This window comes from Maniola jurtina, chromosome 12, assembly GCF_905333055.1.
Source record: "Maniola jurtina chromosome 12, ilManJurt1.1, whole genome shotgun sequence".
In the NCBI taxonomy this organism is placed as follows: domain Eukaryota; kingdom Metazoa; phylum Arthropoda; class Insecta; order Lepidoptera; family Nymphalidae; genus Maniola; species Maniola jurtina.
Window position 1 is genome coordinate 150820 of NC_060040.1, and position 14697 is coordinate 165516.

The 14697-nt window shown below is 39.2% G+C and overlaps 1 protein-coding gene across 3 annotated transcripts; it reads left to right on the forward strand.

Moving 5' to 3' along the window:
• The first annotated feature begins 3068 nt into the window (after positions 1 to 3068).
• Positions 3069 to 14656, forward strand: LOC123870018 (organic cation transporter protein-like). Of its 3 annotated transcripts, XM_045913173.1 has the most exons (8): positions 3069 to 3101; positions 3358 to 3647; positions 8019 to 8229; positions 11072 to 11172; positions 11606 to 11760; positions 12123 to 12755; positions 13300 to 13481; positions 14027 to 14656. In XM_045913173.1, exons 2-8 carry the CDS (start codon positions 3463 to 3465, stop codon positions 14234 to 14236), a joined length of 1677 nt encoding a protein of 558 aa, XP_045769129.1. In that variant the 5' UTR covers positions 3069 to 3101; positions 3358 to 3462; the 3' UTR covers positions 14237 to 14656. The 3 variants fall into 3 exon arrangements, with proteins under 3 accessions (XP_045769129.1, XP_045769128.1, XP_045769130.1); XM_045913172.1 differs by having other exon boundaries at positions 3075 to 3647; XM_045913174.1 differs by lacking the exons at positions 3069 to 3101; positions 3358 to 3647; positions 8019 to 8229 and adding an exon at positions 8477 to 8881.
• Positions 14657 to 14697: the final 41 nt, after the last annotated feature.

The window sequence follows — 14697 nt, forward strand, 5'->3', positions numbered from 1 at the left end:
TCAAAATCACATCGCTAAGAAGATTATCCCTTTGACTAGCACATTTGCTAAAGAACGGGTATTTTTGTGCGCACACGCCATAATTGAACACAAGTGTAAATAATTAAAATTTATAACACCCCCGACAAGTGAAGGTTACAGTAACTAGAAAAAAGCTGATAACTTTCAAACGGCTGAACCGATTTTCTTGGATTATAGCTAAGAACACTCTCGATCAAACCACCTTTCAAACAACAAAAACTAAATTCAAATCGGTTCATTAGTTTAGGAGCTACGATGCCACAGACAGATACACAGATACACAGACACACAGATACACACGTCAAACTTATAACACCCCTCTTTTTGTGTCGGGGGTTAAAAATAACATCAAAAACGAAAATTCAAAAAAAAAAATACACAGCGAATTTTGCATGTGCAGCGACAATTTTTTTCTTCCTCTAATGAGGTCTTCGATAAAGAATACCTACGTGCAAAATCTCGAATCTCTGGAACCGGTGGCTCACTCATGTAACAAAAAGAGATTCGTATATTATCAGTTGTTTTTTCTAGAAAAACTGATAGTGCTTTCCTTTCTGTGTTCGTATTTGTACAAACTTTGTACTACAACTCTTCGATGAAATATCGATCGTTGAGTAGATCTTCTCCGTTTTATTGTATTTCTAGCAGCTTGTTTATATCTTTATACGGACTGTTCTCTACACTTAGCGGATTGTTCTGCATGAACAATTTGTTTACTTACAAAGATTTTTTAATGTATCATTCGAGGGCAAACTGTGTAGCGTCTACTAAACTAAAGGTTACTTAACAAATACATCAAACAACTATGGCAAGAAGATACTTGTATAAAGGTTTGTAGTTAGTAGTTTTTGTCTGATCATCATCATTAACGCGATCAACGCATCATCGGCCCACTACTAAGCACGAGTCCCTCCTGCTCTCAGAATGAGAAGCTTCAGGCCGCAGTCCGCCACGCTGGTCGTGCAAATTGACAGACTTCACACACATTTGGAAACATAATGAAAAACTTTCAGGCATGCAGTTTCAAAACGCACTTAACTCCGAAAATTAGATGTTCGTGCTCGGATTGGAACCGCTGACCTCCCGATACTGAGATGCACGTCTCAATAACCACTAGGCTATTGCGGCTCGGCGCCGGCGCCGGCGCATGTTCGTCCGAGTTCCCAGAGCTTCTCAATATGTGCTGAGGAGGGGTTTTAGTGGGTAGGAATCTCACATAACTCGAGCGGGTATCATGAGAACATTTCCCCCTCGAAAAAAAAGGCTGTTGTGGTTTTTTGTCTGATAAAGCAGTAATTATTTAAATTAATGATTTTTAACTCCTTCATTTAAATAGTTACTATTTTATCATAATTTTATGACCGTAAGATTCAATCGCTCTCTCCGTCACTCGTTTCCACTCGTTTCATACAATCGTAGTTCCAATTTCATTTGAATATTAAGCAACCAAAGTCCATGAAATTTTGCAGACATATTCTAGAAACTAATATTTCCTTTATTTCATTGTTTGTTGGTTTTCTCTCGCACCTGCACACCGACACACGCAACACACGCGACACACGCGAACACCGCAAAGTGTGTCCTCAATTGATTAGCCGCCAGTTAACCTTTACTTTAATCGCTAAAAAGGTTAACAGCTTAATAGGTTTTTATCCATTGACGGCGCTCTCTCCGTCACTTGCTCCATACAAACGTAATTTAGCTCTCATTTAAATATTAACCATTCGAACTCCATAAAATTTCGTAGACACGTTCTAAACTAATATCTGTGTACTAGATATTTTTTCAGATTTTCGTAAAAATATCTAGTTTTAGATTTCTAGGTACATGAGTTAAAAGACTTGTATCTAAATCTTTGAATCCATGTTACTTTACCTAGAAAGAATCCAGAAAGCTAAAGTTTTGCACCAGTTTGACATTCCACATTAACAGAGCTCTCTCCATCACTCGCTTCATACCATCGTAGTTCGCATTTCATTTGAATATTAAGCAACCAAAGTCCATGAAATTTTGCAGACATATTCTAGAAACTAATATCTGTGTCTGTGGTGTTTTGATTTTTCTAAAAATATGTAGTTTTAAAATTACAGGGCTCAAAGATGTATATGTATGTATTTATATAATATACTCGTGAATAAGTTGCTGCACAAGTTTTTGCGAGTTAATGTAAACGTATTACTCGTTGAATCTGAGGCGAAACTTTTTGATTCATTGCCGAACTGAAAGTGTACTGAATATGAGACAAACAACTGTGTAAAGTTATCGATTTCTTCCTGTATTTTATGTTTCTTCGTTTAAGAATTTTTCTGGTTTCCAACTTAAGTCTACTTTCTTTCATTCTGAAGCTCTGGTGCTTCTTTTGCACTGACTCTCACTTTGTCACTATCTTAACAGGGCTCTCTCCGTCACTCGCTTCATACAATCTTAGTTCCAATTTCATTTGAATATTAAGCAACCAAAGTCCATGAAATTTTGCAGGCATATTCTAGAAACTAATATCTGTGTCTGTGGTGTTTTAGATTTTTCTAAAAATATGTAGTTTTAAAATTACAGGGGCTCAAAGATTTGTATGTAAATTTTTAAGACCGCGTAACTTTGAAACCGAATATTTTAACAGAAATCTGGAAAACCACAGACATAATTATTAGTTTCTAGAATATGTCTGCAAAATTTCATGGACTTTGGTTGCTTAATATTCAAATGAAATTGGAACTACGTTTGTATGAAGCGAGTGACGGAGAGACTCCTCTTAAGATTGGATTTTTCTAAATCGCTACGCGTTGAAGAATAAAGATGATTTATAATATTTTCGCCGAACCGCTGGTAGTCGCTGATCATTCATACAAATTATTCGTACCTTATCATTATAAATACTTTTAATATAGCAGTTTTAAAATTCTTCTGTCTTTATAATTACAGCTTATAAACATCATGATAAACTGAGTTTATTTTCTTAAACAAAGAGTCGGAAAAATATCAAGAAATCTCATAATAAGTGTTAAAGTAACCTTTACACAGACCTAAGCTACGTGCCGCCACTGTGAGAGCGTCGCGCGGCGCGTGCGCACATTCCACGTACGGTGTGTGACATCGGCGACGCGGTACGGACGACAAATACCGCTTCTTGATAAATAACCATTAGATACATATATCTATATTAAGTTATATTTTACTTTAAACCCCAAAAAATACTCTAAAATAGAAATAGTGATAAAGAGAGTCATAAAATAATCAAAAAGCTGTATGTGTTATAGAAATTCGAATTATATATTGACAATTTATGCAAACACCTTGAGTTTTCGCAAAACAATTAAATAAATAAAATAGTATTTGTAGGAAACAGACGTTTTTGGTCTAAATTGTCAGTTATAAAGTGATACGTGGTGATATAGACAATAGATATTAAAGTTACAGTTAATTTTAAAGTAGAAAATAAGTAAAATGGGAAATGAGGAGAAGGCTTCGACGGAGAAGGCGGGTCACGTGGACACGGACGCGCTGATGCAGGAGTTGGGGCAGTTCCGCAAGTTCCACGTGCTGAACTACTGCCTGCTGGGCGTGGTGCCGTTCGTGCTGGCCCACTACGCCATCAATTATGTCTTCCTGGCAGCTGATGTTGATTACAGGTGATATTCATTACTAAGAAGTCTTTGATCTGTACAATCCTGTATGTTAATTTAGCTTTGTGATGGTTCTAATAAGTTAAGTGATTTTGTGAAGTGGTGATGGTAAAAAGAATACCCGGTTGGGTTTGTTGTGAGCTCTTCTCAGACCTGGACGCGTTTGGAACCCTCGTAGCTTTAGTTTTAAATTTACGTAATATTAATTATCATCATTATATCAAGTTACAAATCTAACCATTCAGACGATCTTACAATAGTACCTATTTGGAATAAATGATTTTTATTTTTATTTTATGAAGTTACATCTTAGTAACCAGTGTTTTAAGTTAATTGTTTTAGCAATATACCAAAGAAATAGATTTTTTACGTAAAGTATACCCAGTGTAGGCAATTATTAAAGGATTTTATCAAATCAGCGACGCATGTAACAACTGGTACATCAAACTAACTATGATATGATAATTTTACAGCTATAATAGCTAACGTCCTGTTTAGTTTAGATGTACATCACTTCAACCATAGTGGTTTCGACATCAAAGTCTAACTGTCAAAGACTGTGATAAATTCTTTTGATTCAGTTCAATACTTTTAAATCTTCATTATTATCATCATTGTAATAATTACCTAATTATTTCGTACAGGACTATATTTTTGGACAAATGAAAGCGTTGCTCTGTGATAATATGTATACTAAATACTTATTATATTTTCTGAATCTCGCAGTTATTCCCACCTTTTGATCTGCGACGCCTCAAATGAATATCTCTAAATACGCCAACTTTCACATGTCGCGTGCATGCATGTTGCACATGGTGGTGTGAAAACGAGTTATTTAGCCAAAACGAGTGTTGGAGTGGGCTTTGTGGCGCTCGTACGCTGAAACTATTGAGTCTACAAAAAAAGGTGACTACACAAATTGTAGGAAATTGTCTCTAGTTTAATTGTTACATAGCCACTTTTATCGTAAAATGAATGGGAAATAAGTTATCGTGAAAAATTGTTTTTGGGCGCCATTTTTCCAAGATGGCGGCGCGAGCGGCAAAGGTACGAGGTGGCAAAATAAAAATTCGGAAAGAGCACATTGAAATCTACGAAACCACCAATTTGCATAATTTTCTGAAAACTTTCCATCTCATATTACCAAATTACTGGACTATGTGGCAATATTACATTATTCCTAAGCATTAGGTATACTTTCGTAGCTCATTCTCCTTTATAGACTTTATCGGCGTTGAAGGATAAGAAAACTTCTAGTATGAACTCTTGTTATGTTCAACCTTATCACTATCAACAGCAAACTTAAGTGTGTAAGTAAATAAGCGCCAAATAAATCAATTATTGAACTAGTTTGGTTGGGCGCACAACTATTTCTGTAATATCTTTCTAGGTATTACTGGTTGATAGAATTAAAGACGATCAAGTCCTTTTCTATAAAATAATATTATGTGTGGAGGATTTCAATCCATTGGTAAACATTCAGATTTATTTCTCAATTTTTAGATTTTGTAGTTTTTAATAAATAAAAGAAAAAATGTTTTGTGTTTCCGATTGGGATTGAAACTAGCTTTATTCATTTTGTGGTAATTGTGATGATTTGATAAATCTGATATTTTATATTTTAGTGTTAGTCTTTTATTAGATATATGTTTTAATTTTAAATTTAACTTTTTTTGTGCGATATTTAACGACATAACACTTAATAGGTTTCCTAACCACTATCATATAGAATCTTATGGAGGTATACGCTATTACATAAACAACAATTACGCGCAAAACTTGGTAATGTCTTATTTCTAGTTTTTAACAGACGTATATTATTAGTTTTCTTCATTATACTTAATTCACTGAAAAATGGCTACAGTGTCCCGGAAGTCTCATCAAGATGGTTAATAATTTAGCAGTTCTATTCTATGATCATCGTAATATCTATGTTTACTTCTAGTAATTACTGTCACATTACCAGCATCCTGTTGAAATCAATTTCAAGTGAATTCTGAAAAATCTGTCATTTTCTAGTACCTATGTGGTAATTCACTAGAGAGTATTTATTATTGGTAATTAAGATTACGTAAGAGAACATTTTGTCCCAGATGTTTCTGTTATTTTTCTCAATTTAGTCATCGTAATAAAATTTCAAGTAAATTAACTAAATATGTAATGCTAGACGTAATGAGGAGAAACCCAATAAGATTTTATAAATAAAGATAGAAACATTTTATTGAAAACTATTCATATGACGAATCTATCATTTAATAAGAAGAATTATTAAAAAATTATTTCTTAAGAAATAAAAGATGTGAATATCAAACTTTTGGAACGTTTGAGAATTTATATTCAGAACCGAAAGGAGTTACGAAATATATCTGAATTCTGTGAGAATGTATATGGAATCTCTCAGAGGTTTGATTTAATCGAAGTGATATTGTGAGGAAGGAAACTGCAGTATTTAAAGATGTGGTCATGAGGTCATGTGGGTCAACTGGTGCTGAATGAGATAATGTCGAGGCCGAACACCGGAAACACTTTAAGATCCTCTAACAAGGATGTCAACTCATTTCACTTGATCTGGTAAAAACAAGATCACATTAATTAACAAGTACTACGTAGAGTTATTACCTCTCTTGTTCTTAGATAAGGAAGCTGTTTATTTATTTTTCCTTTTAACTCTATTTAATATCAAGGGCGCAAGAAAACCGGGTTTCGTCTTTTAATTGTAAGGATAAACACCCGACGACAGCCCTGTGAATGTTAAGATTTCTGGATTTGCAGCGATGCTTTGCGAAAACAAAAAAAAAAATACTTGGAGACCTGAGGTGTCATTGATGTATTAAATAAATAAATCATTGCTTAGGTACGTACTTTTCGTGGTTTTATAATTTTGTTTTACCTACCGATTCCTACTATAATCTAGTATTATTGTATTGTTACAGTTTGTATGATTATCAAATTTGTTCAGCTCTTATCGAATCTTTTATGGGTTTTTTGTTAATTTTTTGTTAAATTAATTTGCATGAAATGCCCCGAACAGTCAAACTGTTAGTTTTTTGCGAACAGTATCTGAAAAACTTCGTAAGTATCTAATGATGACTTTAAATATAATCCTGCATTCGAGACTTATTAATTAGGATTCTGCCATCTTTGGTTGGTGCAGGTATTGGTAGCTCTAGTTACGTTTTCGTCTCTAATGAGCCGACCAAAAAACAACTTTTTTATCATTTTGGAACTACTGGATCAATAATATGGTCAAAGCAAGTTTAGACTAGTTAACCAACTCAGTTACAGTTACTTAACAGTTTACTTAGAGTGAATTTGGTATTGATTTGTCGTTTGGTAATAAGGCTCTGATAAGCCGTGATAGCCTAGTGGTTAGGTTAGGTTCGATCCCGGGCACGCACCACTAACTTTCCAGTTATGTGCGTTTTAAGCAATAAATATCACTTGCTTTAACGGTAAAGGAAAACATCGAGAGGAAACCTGCATGTTTAAGAGTTCTCCAAGTTCTCAAAAGTGTGCGAAGTCTGCCGATCCGCATTGGGCCAGCGTGGCAGACTATGGCCTAAACCCTTCTCACTCTGAGAGGAGACCCGTACTCAGTAGTGGGGCGGAAATGGGTTGATCATGATGAATGAGGCTCTCTATGTAAGTCCAAATATACTCTGGCTCAAATCGCTTGTAGCATCTGACCTCTCTAGCAGGCAGAGCATCTACCGAACAAGTTGACCAGCTATGAGTTAATATTCAAACTTATATTTAACTGCTGAATTTTTACAATACATTCTGGCGGTAGAAGCTATCAGACGTCCAGCATGAGCGTGGAGGCATTTGAAGCTGGACAGATTTACTATTTAAGTACCAATTAGTATAGCTATGGGATATTACTGAGTTGCATTATCTGCTCTACGGCCTTTTATAGACTTAGGTCTGGTACAGTCGATTTCTGCATTTCTCTCTATTAACTATTATTATTAATACAATTTTAGTAATTCACTTCCTTGTGGGTCTGTTTGTTTTTTAAGTTTTGCTCTATGATTTTATTGACGTGAGGTTTGATGATTATTATCGCTCACACCGACATCATTCGTCACTTTGTTTTGTATACATTACCGTTACTTTCTATATTGTCTCACTGGGATGTGCTGACAATATTTGGAATCATTTACATAATATGTATATGGAAGCTGATAATAAACTAACAATATTTTATTTTTGTGGTCTTCATTATAATAACGTGTAACGGAGAGTGTACATGTTCAAAATATCGACGAAATCTATACAAACTTACGATTGCGTAAATTTGATTTTTCTTTACTTATCTCCGTTTCGGCTGAAATTATAATACATATAGTGTTGTCATGGTAACCGTGATATTTTCAGATGTGTGGTGCCGGAATGCGAGTCCGCCAACAGCACGGTGTACAGCCCCTCGTGGCTGCAAGGTGCGCTGGGCGGCGGCGCGCGCGAGCGGCGCTGCTCCAGCAAGGCCCCCGTCGACGCCGAGCTGCCGTGCGAGGCGGGGGCCTTCTCCGAGCAGCTGCGGCCCTGCGACCACTGGCTCTATGCTTCCAGCGATACCATCGTGGCAGAGGTAGGCATACACGATGCTGGATAGGGCACTGGCAGCCCGTGGGTGCGATCAGCGGTGTTTTGGCGTCGACGCCGAGCTGCCGTGCGAGGCGGGGGCCTTCTCCGAGCAGCTGCGGCCCTGCGACCATTGGCTCTACGCTTCCAGCGATACCATCGTGGCAGAGGTAGGCATACACGATGCTGGATGGGGCACTGGCAGCCCGTGGGTGCGATCAGCGGTGTTTTGGCGTCGACGCCGAGCTGCCGTGCGAGGCGGGGGCCTTCTCCGAGCAGCTGCGGCCCTGCGACCACTGGCTCTATGCTTCCAGCGATACCATCGTGGCAGAGGTAGGCATACACGATGCTGGATGGGGCACTGGCAGCCCGTGGGTGCGAACAGCGGTGTTTTGGCGTCGACGCCGAGCTGCCGTGCGAGGCGGGGGCCTTCTCCGAGCAGCTGCGGCCCTGCGACCACTGGCTCTATGCTTCCAGCGATACCATCGTGGCAGAGGTAGGCATACACGATGCTGGATGGGGCACTGGCAGCCCGTGGGTGCGAACAGCGGTGTTTTGGCGTCGACGCCGAGCTGCCGTGCGAGGCGGGGGCCTTCTCCGAGCAGCTGCGGCCCTGCGACCACTGGCTCTATGCTTCCAGCGATACCATCGTGGCAGAGGTAGGCATACACGATGCTGGATGGGGCACTGGCAGCCCGTGGGTGCGAACAGCGGTGTTTTGGCGTCGACGCCTCTCTGCGTTTGTCGTCCGAGGCTCCGACACAAAAATCAGATTTTACAACAACTAATAAAATAATATCAGTATTGCAAGAGTACAATCGTGTCACTCTCCTACAGTAAGCATTATAAATAACTTGACCTTACTTTAATTACACTTACTGCTCATCTGACCGCGAAGTTACTAAGTAAGTAACTTATAATTTTTGTGCATTGCTTTCAGCAAAAATACTTGTTGATTTTCAATTTTATTGATTTGTTCCTTAATTTTATTTATTGGTTAATAACATTGTTTTTTGGGGTTTCGTACCTCAAAAGGAAAAAAGGTACCATTATAGGATTACTAGAGGATGCCCGCGACTTCATTCGCGTGGATGTAGGTTTTTGAAGATCCTGTGGGAACTGTTTGGTTTTCCGGGATAAAAAGTTGTCTATGTCAATAACATGGACGCAAGCTACATCGGTGCCTTTCATACAAATCGGTTGAGCGGATGGGTATTTAGGAATCCCGTGGGAACTCTTTGATTTTCCGGGATAAGAAGTAGCCTATGTCCGTCCCCGGAATATAAGCTAACTCTGTACCAAATTTCGCCAGAATCGGTTAAACTGTTGGGCCGTGAAAAGGTAGCAGACAGACAGACACACTTCCGCATTTATAATATTAGTATGGATTTCAGTGTCTGTCTGTCTGTCCGTCCGTCTATCGTGTCTGTCTACAAAACCTGTAAGATACTTTCCGGTAACCTAAAGACCGAAATCCGTGAATTTGTGGTTACATCACAAAAAAAAATTAAAATGTGTTGACGAAAAAATTAATTTATTAAATCACATATAGATAGATGGCTCTATTATCATTAACTTGCAGTGTTGCACATAAAAATGTTATATCTTGTATAATGATACGGAACCCTTCGTGTGGGAGTCTGACTTGCACTTGACCGGTTTTTAGGTCATGGTTTTTCTTCTTCTTGGTTGGATTTTTACTATTAGGCTTTCATTGAATCTTTATTTTTTGTTGTTTGCACTATTTATATTACTGACTCACGTAGCATGTAAAAACTGAAAGAAGGTCGGTCGATCGACAAAAGGATCTAATGAAACATGATCTACTTTAAAAGGGATCCCATGCTTAATTTTTCTACCAAATTGGTAATTTAGTTTTCATTAAAGTGTCCAATTATGTTAAAAACTAAAATCTAAATTATTAAAACAAAGAACCTAGAACTAAAAACCTTAAAAAATATAATATAATAACTAAAAAAAATATTAAAAGAAGTCCCTTTAGGCAAGGTTCCGAAGATACTGGCAGCGTTCCCCCTTTTGATGGCTAGACTAATTCTTTGTCCGAGGTAGCTACCTCTTCGGTCTCCTGTGATGTCGACTAACCTTTAAAAAATATTTGAAGGTCCATTCATTTACATGGAATGTTTTACACGAAAGGCATTATCTGTCTAGAAAAAGAGCTAAGGCGGCTGTAACGATTTTGCGATTGTCTGCAAAAACCTATTTATTATTCGATGTCTCCTAACCTCCAATTATGGCTATTATTTGCTGAATACGACCTTCAATATTTGGCAATACTTAATTTAATTGGTATGAAGTTGCTTGCTATCAAATATTTAGAGTTAACCACAATATGCTAAAAACGTTTACTTAACTACTTTTTAGTGTATTCTTGGAATTGAGTTACGTCCGGGTATATTTTCATGTACTTACCTAGGCAAAACAACGTCGTTATTCATACTAATGTTTGAAAACAAGTGTAAATTAATTTATAACACCCCCGACAAGTGAAGGTTACAGTAACTAGAAAAGAGCTGATAACTTTCAAACGGTTGAACCGATTTTTTTGGATTATAGCTAAGGACACTCTCGAACAAGCCAACTTTCAAACAAAAAAAACCAAATTAAAATCGGTTCATTAGTTTAAGAGCTACGATGCCACAGACAGATACACAGATACATAGATACACAGATACACACGTCAAACTTACAACACCCCTCTTTTTGGGTCGGGGGTTAATTATTTACGATAGTAATGTGCTCGGCCGCTTCTTTCTCTTTCTGAAAATCTTTATTCGGGCTTCTTGTTCAGTGGTCTGGTTTGCCAATACCTTGTGGTGTACTTGCAGTTCGACATGGCGTGCCAGGAGTGGAAGCGCACGCTGGTGGGCACCATCCACAACGTGGGCATGCTGGTGTCGCTGCCTATCATCGGATACATCTCAGATCGGTCAGTGTGTACTTTAATTTTCTAAAAAATTCGAGCAAATCTTTTACGAGTATTATTGATTACTCCACGATTCTGTGATTAATATTATAGTCAGACGTAACCTATTCTGACTGGTCCCCTGAGTTTGTGTTCGTCGGGTTGGCCTACAGGCACAATCGATCTTGGATTTCGCTGGGTCTGAGGATATGACACAGAAGCCCTCATCCTTCTTTTATGAAATAAATCAAGTAACAAAATCACCACATGTGATTTCAAGTGTCCGTAGCAATTAAGTACATTATTTTAGATTGTCTGGGCATTTATCAGATAATTGTATTAATAGATCCCAGCTATCGATTAGTACGTAGGTTTTATGCAAGACTGCTGTTTTGAAAAAAGAAAATCCCGGCCTACTAGGTAGGCCCTCTGTTGATATTACTGGTTAACAACTCAGATGGGGCCGCAAGCGCGCCTTGGTGCTGAGCTGCACGCTGGTGGGCGCGATCGGCTCTCTCAAAGCGTTCTCCGTCTCCTACGAGATGTACGTCGTCGTCGAGTTCCTGGAGACGGTCGCCGGCGCCAGCGCCTTCCCGGCTGCTTATATTCTAAGTGAGTCCAAGTCAAATCATTTATTCAATCCAAGCACGAGGGTTCTAAATGCTAACATAGAGCTAGGTATTTCTTTACGTAGGTTGTTTTCATGATAACAAAAAGTGGTGTCAGACATAAAGGCACAGCTTACTCTACCTGAAATAGCTTGATGCTCGTTTTTGGTTATGACTTGCCAGGTAAATAGCTACTTTCCTAACTAAGCTCGGCCTCCCATTGGGAGATCCGAGGTACGATCCCTGACGTTTTCAAATCCAAGCTAATGATCTATGGCTATGATCAATCAAATAATTTTATCAACTTTATTTTCTTGCTGAAAATTACAACATCATCTTTAGCAACTTTTATTTTTGTCGTTCCAGCCATCGAGCTGCTCGGCCAGGACAAGCGAGTCCTCACGACGGCATTCCTGGGCATCATGCTGGTCATCGGCGGCCTGAGCTTCGCCCTCCTCGCCAAAGCCTTCCCCTACTTCCGCACCTTCATCCTCGTCGCGTACCCACCTTCCTTACTCTTCCTCTCCTACATATACTTCCTCCCCGAAAGTATACGATGGCTGTTGTCCAAAGGTCGCAGGGAGGAAGCTTTGGAAATAGTTTTGAAAGCGGCCAAGATGAACAATGTGACGTTATCAGATGAGACGATGAGACAGTTGACTACTGTGGAGGAGAAAGTCAAGATAGATGACAAGAAGGAGTCAGTGGAAGAGGGAGGGTTGTGGGTGCAAGTGTTGCGCTCCCCGATCATAATGACTCGGCTAGCTATATGTTCGTGGTGGTGGATCACCTGCACCTTTGTGTTCTATGGTCTAGCGATCAACTCGGTTTCCCTGGCAGGGGACAAGTACACTAATTACATGTTGGTAGTGAGCGTGGAAGTCATCGCAGTGGTGACCAACGCGTTGGTTTTGGATCGCATCGGAAGGAAGACTACGTTATTGATAGCGTACCTTGTCTGTGGATTCTCTTGTGTGGCGATTGCGTTTGTACCGACCGGTAAGTTACTATTTTTATATTATGTAAATATTATACATTCATGTATATAAATGATGGAGGAACGATGCTATGAGTTTCTCTACGTGATCGTAGGAGAACCAGGGGGGCATACCTCACTAGGTTGCGGGGCTGAAGTAGCAACAGACAGGGGGCTTAGTTCGAAAAACCCATAGACGTTGGGGTACCTACCGAGCTGCCTAAATGGCGACCTCGCACCGAAACCGTAGAAGCGTTGGAAAACCTTCCACTAGGTGCAAAGACAACAACAAACAAGTCGCAGGGAGCCGCCGGATGTCGGCAGCGCAAGACCGTGGCGTGTGGAAGTTCATACAAGAGATTTATTTCCAGCAGTAGACGCCTATCAGTCGATAAAGCAAAACATCAGCCTAGTCTGAAGTGGCCCTGACCGCTTGTGAATATTTGCAGCACCAGAGGAACCACTTAGCGTCGCGTTGCAGTTTTGTTGCCAGTCAGCCTTGCGAGAGCAAGTGAAGGACAGTCCTCTGTTAATGTTAATTTTCATGAAGTGTGTATAATTGTGCAGCGATGTCGTGGCTGACGACGCTGCTGTACCTGGTGGGCAAGGTCGCCATCACGCAGGCCTTCAGCGGCATCTACATGTACACGTCGGAGCTGTTCCCCACGCATGCGCGCCACTCGCTGCTCGGCTTCTGCTCCATGGTCGGCCGGGTGGGCTCCATCGTCGCGCCGCAGATGCCGCTGCTGGTGAGCACCTGTCCTTGACACCTGCCGTGAATAAATGAATGATTAATTTTTCAATAAAATGTAGGTACAATCTTCTTGATTACGTCTTTGTTGGTTGGTGGCTAGCTTATTTGGTTCTGAATTTAAAGTCTCGGATTCGCATCCCGGGTCGACTAACCAAAAAAATTCTATTGATAGGTACAATCTACCCATAGCCAGCCTACTAATGAGCTTGGGGCTTTCAGAATGCAATGGCTTAGGTTATAGCCCACCGCGCTGGTCAAGTGCGGATTGGCAGACTTCGCACTTTGATTTTCGGTTGAGAAAAAGTTTCAGGCTGGCAAGTTTCCTTACGATGCTCTTCACCATCAAATGGCTAGAATATAGTCTTCATATTATTATTTTGCTCTACCATGATACCATAATGTCCTACCATGGTCAGGTGATTATGATATTTAAAGTAAAAAGCTTGAAAAAGCTGAAACATTTCTATACGTAATAAAATCTGCCCTATAATAGTTTTAAAATGTTTTTCTATATCTCATACGAAGTGTTTCACTTTGCAGGCAATCTACATCGAGTGGCTTCCATCGGTTCTGTTTGGCGCCACAGCGCTGGTGGCGGGCGGGCTGATGCTGACCACGCCGGAGACGCTCAACACGAGGCTGCCCGACACCATCAAGGAGGCGGAGTGCATCGCCGCACAGCCACGGGACAACAAACAACACAGCAGTAGTGGCGTCATTCCAGACGCGCAAGCTACTTCTAAATTTTAAATTATAGTTCAACGACATAATATTATCTTGACTATAAATTCCAGTGTAAGTGAAAGTGTAAAAATTGAATAAAAATATAATTTTCATTTAATACCGAATTTTTACAAAATTGTGTATTATTAGTTACAATAGAAAGTGTGGTGAAAGTTTAATTGACTTGGGTAAGTCGATGAACTCAATGATGATATGAAATTATTATATTATTTATTTATTCCTTTATTGGGAATATTGTGATATAAAATAAATATATGTTATTTTAGTATTAACATAAGTAGGTATATACTTAGGAATACGAATCTTATTTTGATAATACTTACAATAAATCGCCATTGAAGGTAATATTGTTACAAAGGCAGATGCCGCAATGCTCGCGATAGTAGGTATGTTTTGTGTGAAAAGATTATATTTCTTGTATAATTACTGAATTCTTTTATTTATTTTCTTATGATTCTCCTGAGATT

Coding starts and splice junctions, on each gene's coding strand:
- LOC123870018 (XM_045913173.1), top strand. CDS start 3,463: ATGGGAAATGAGGAGAAGGCTTCGACGGAGAAGGCGGGTCACGTGGAC. Junction 11,173..11,605: donor ATCGGATACATCTCAGATCG/GTCAGTGTGTAC, acceptor TTAACAACTCAG/ATGGGGCCGCAAGCGCGCCT. Junction 13,482..14,026: donor CGCCGCAGATGCCGCTGCTG/GTGAGCACCTGT, acceptor TTCACTTTGCAG/GCAATCTACATCGAGTGGCT.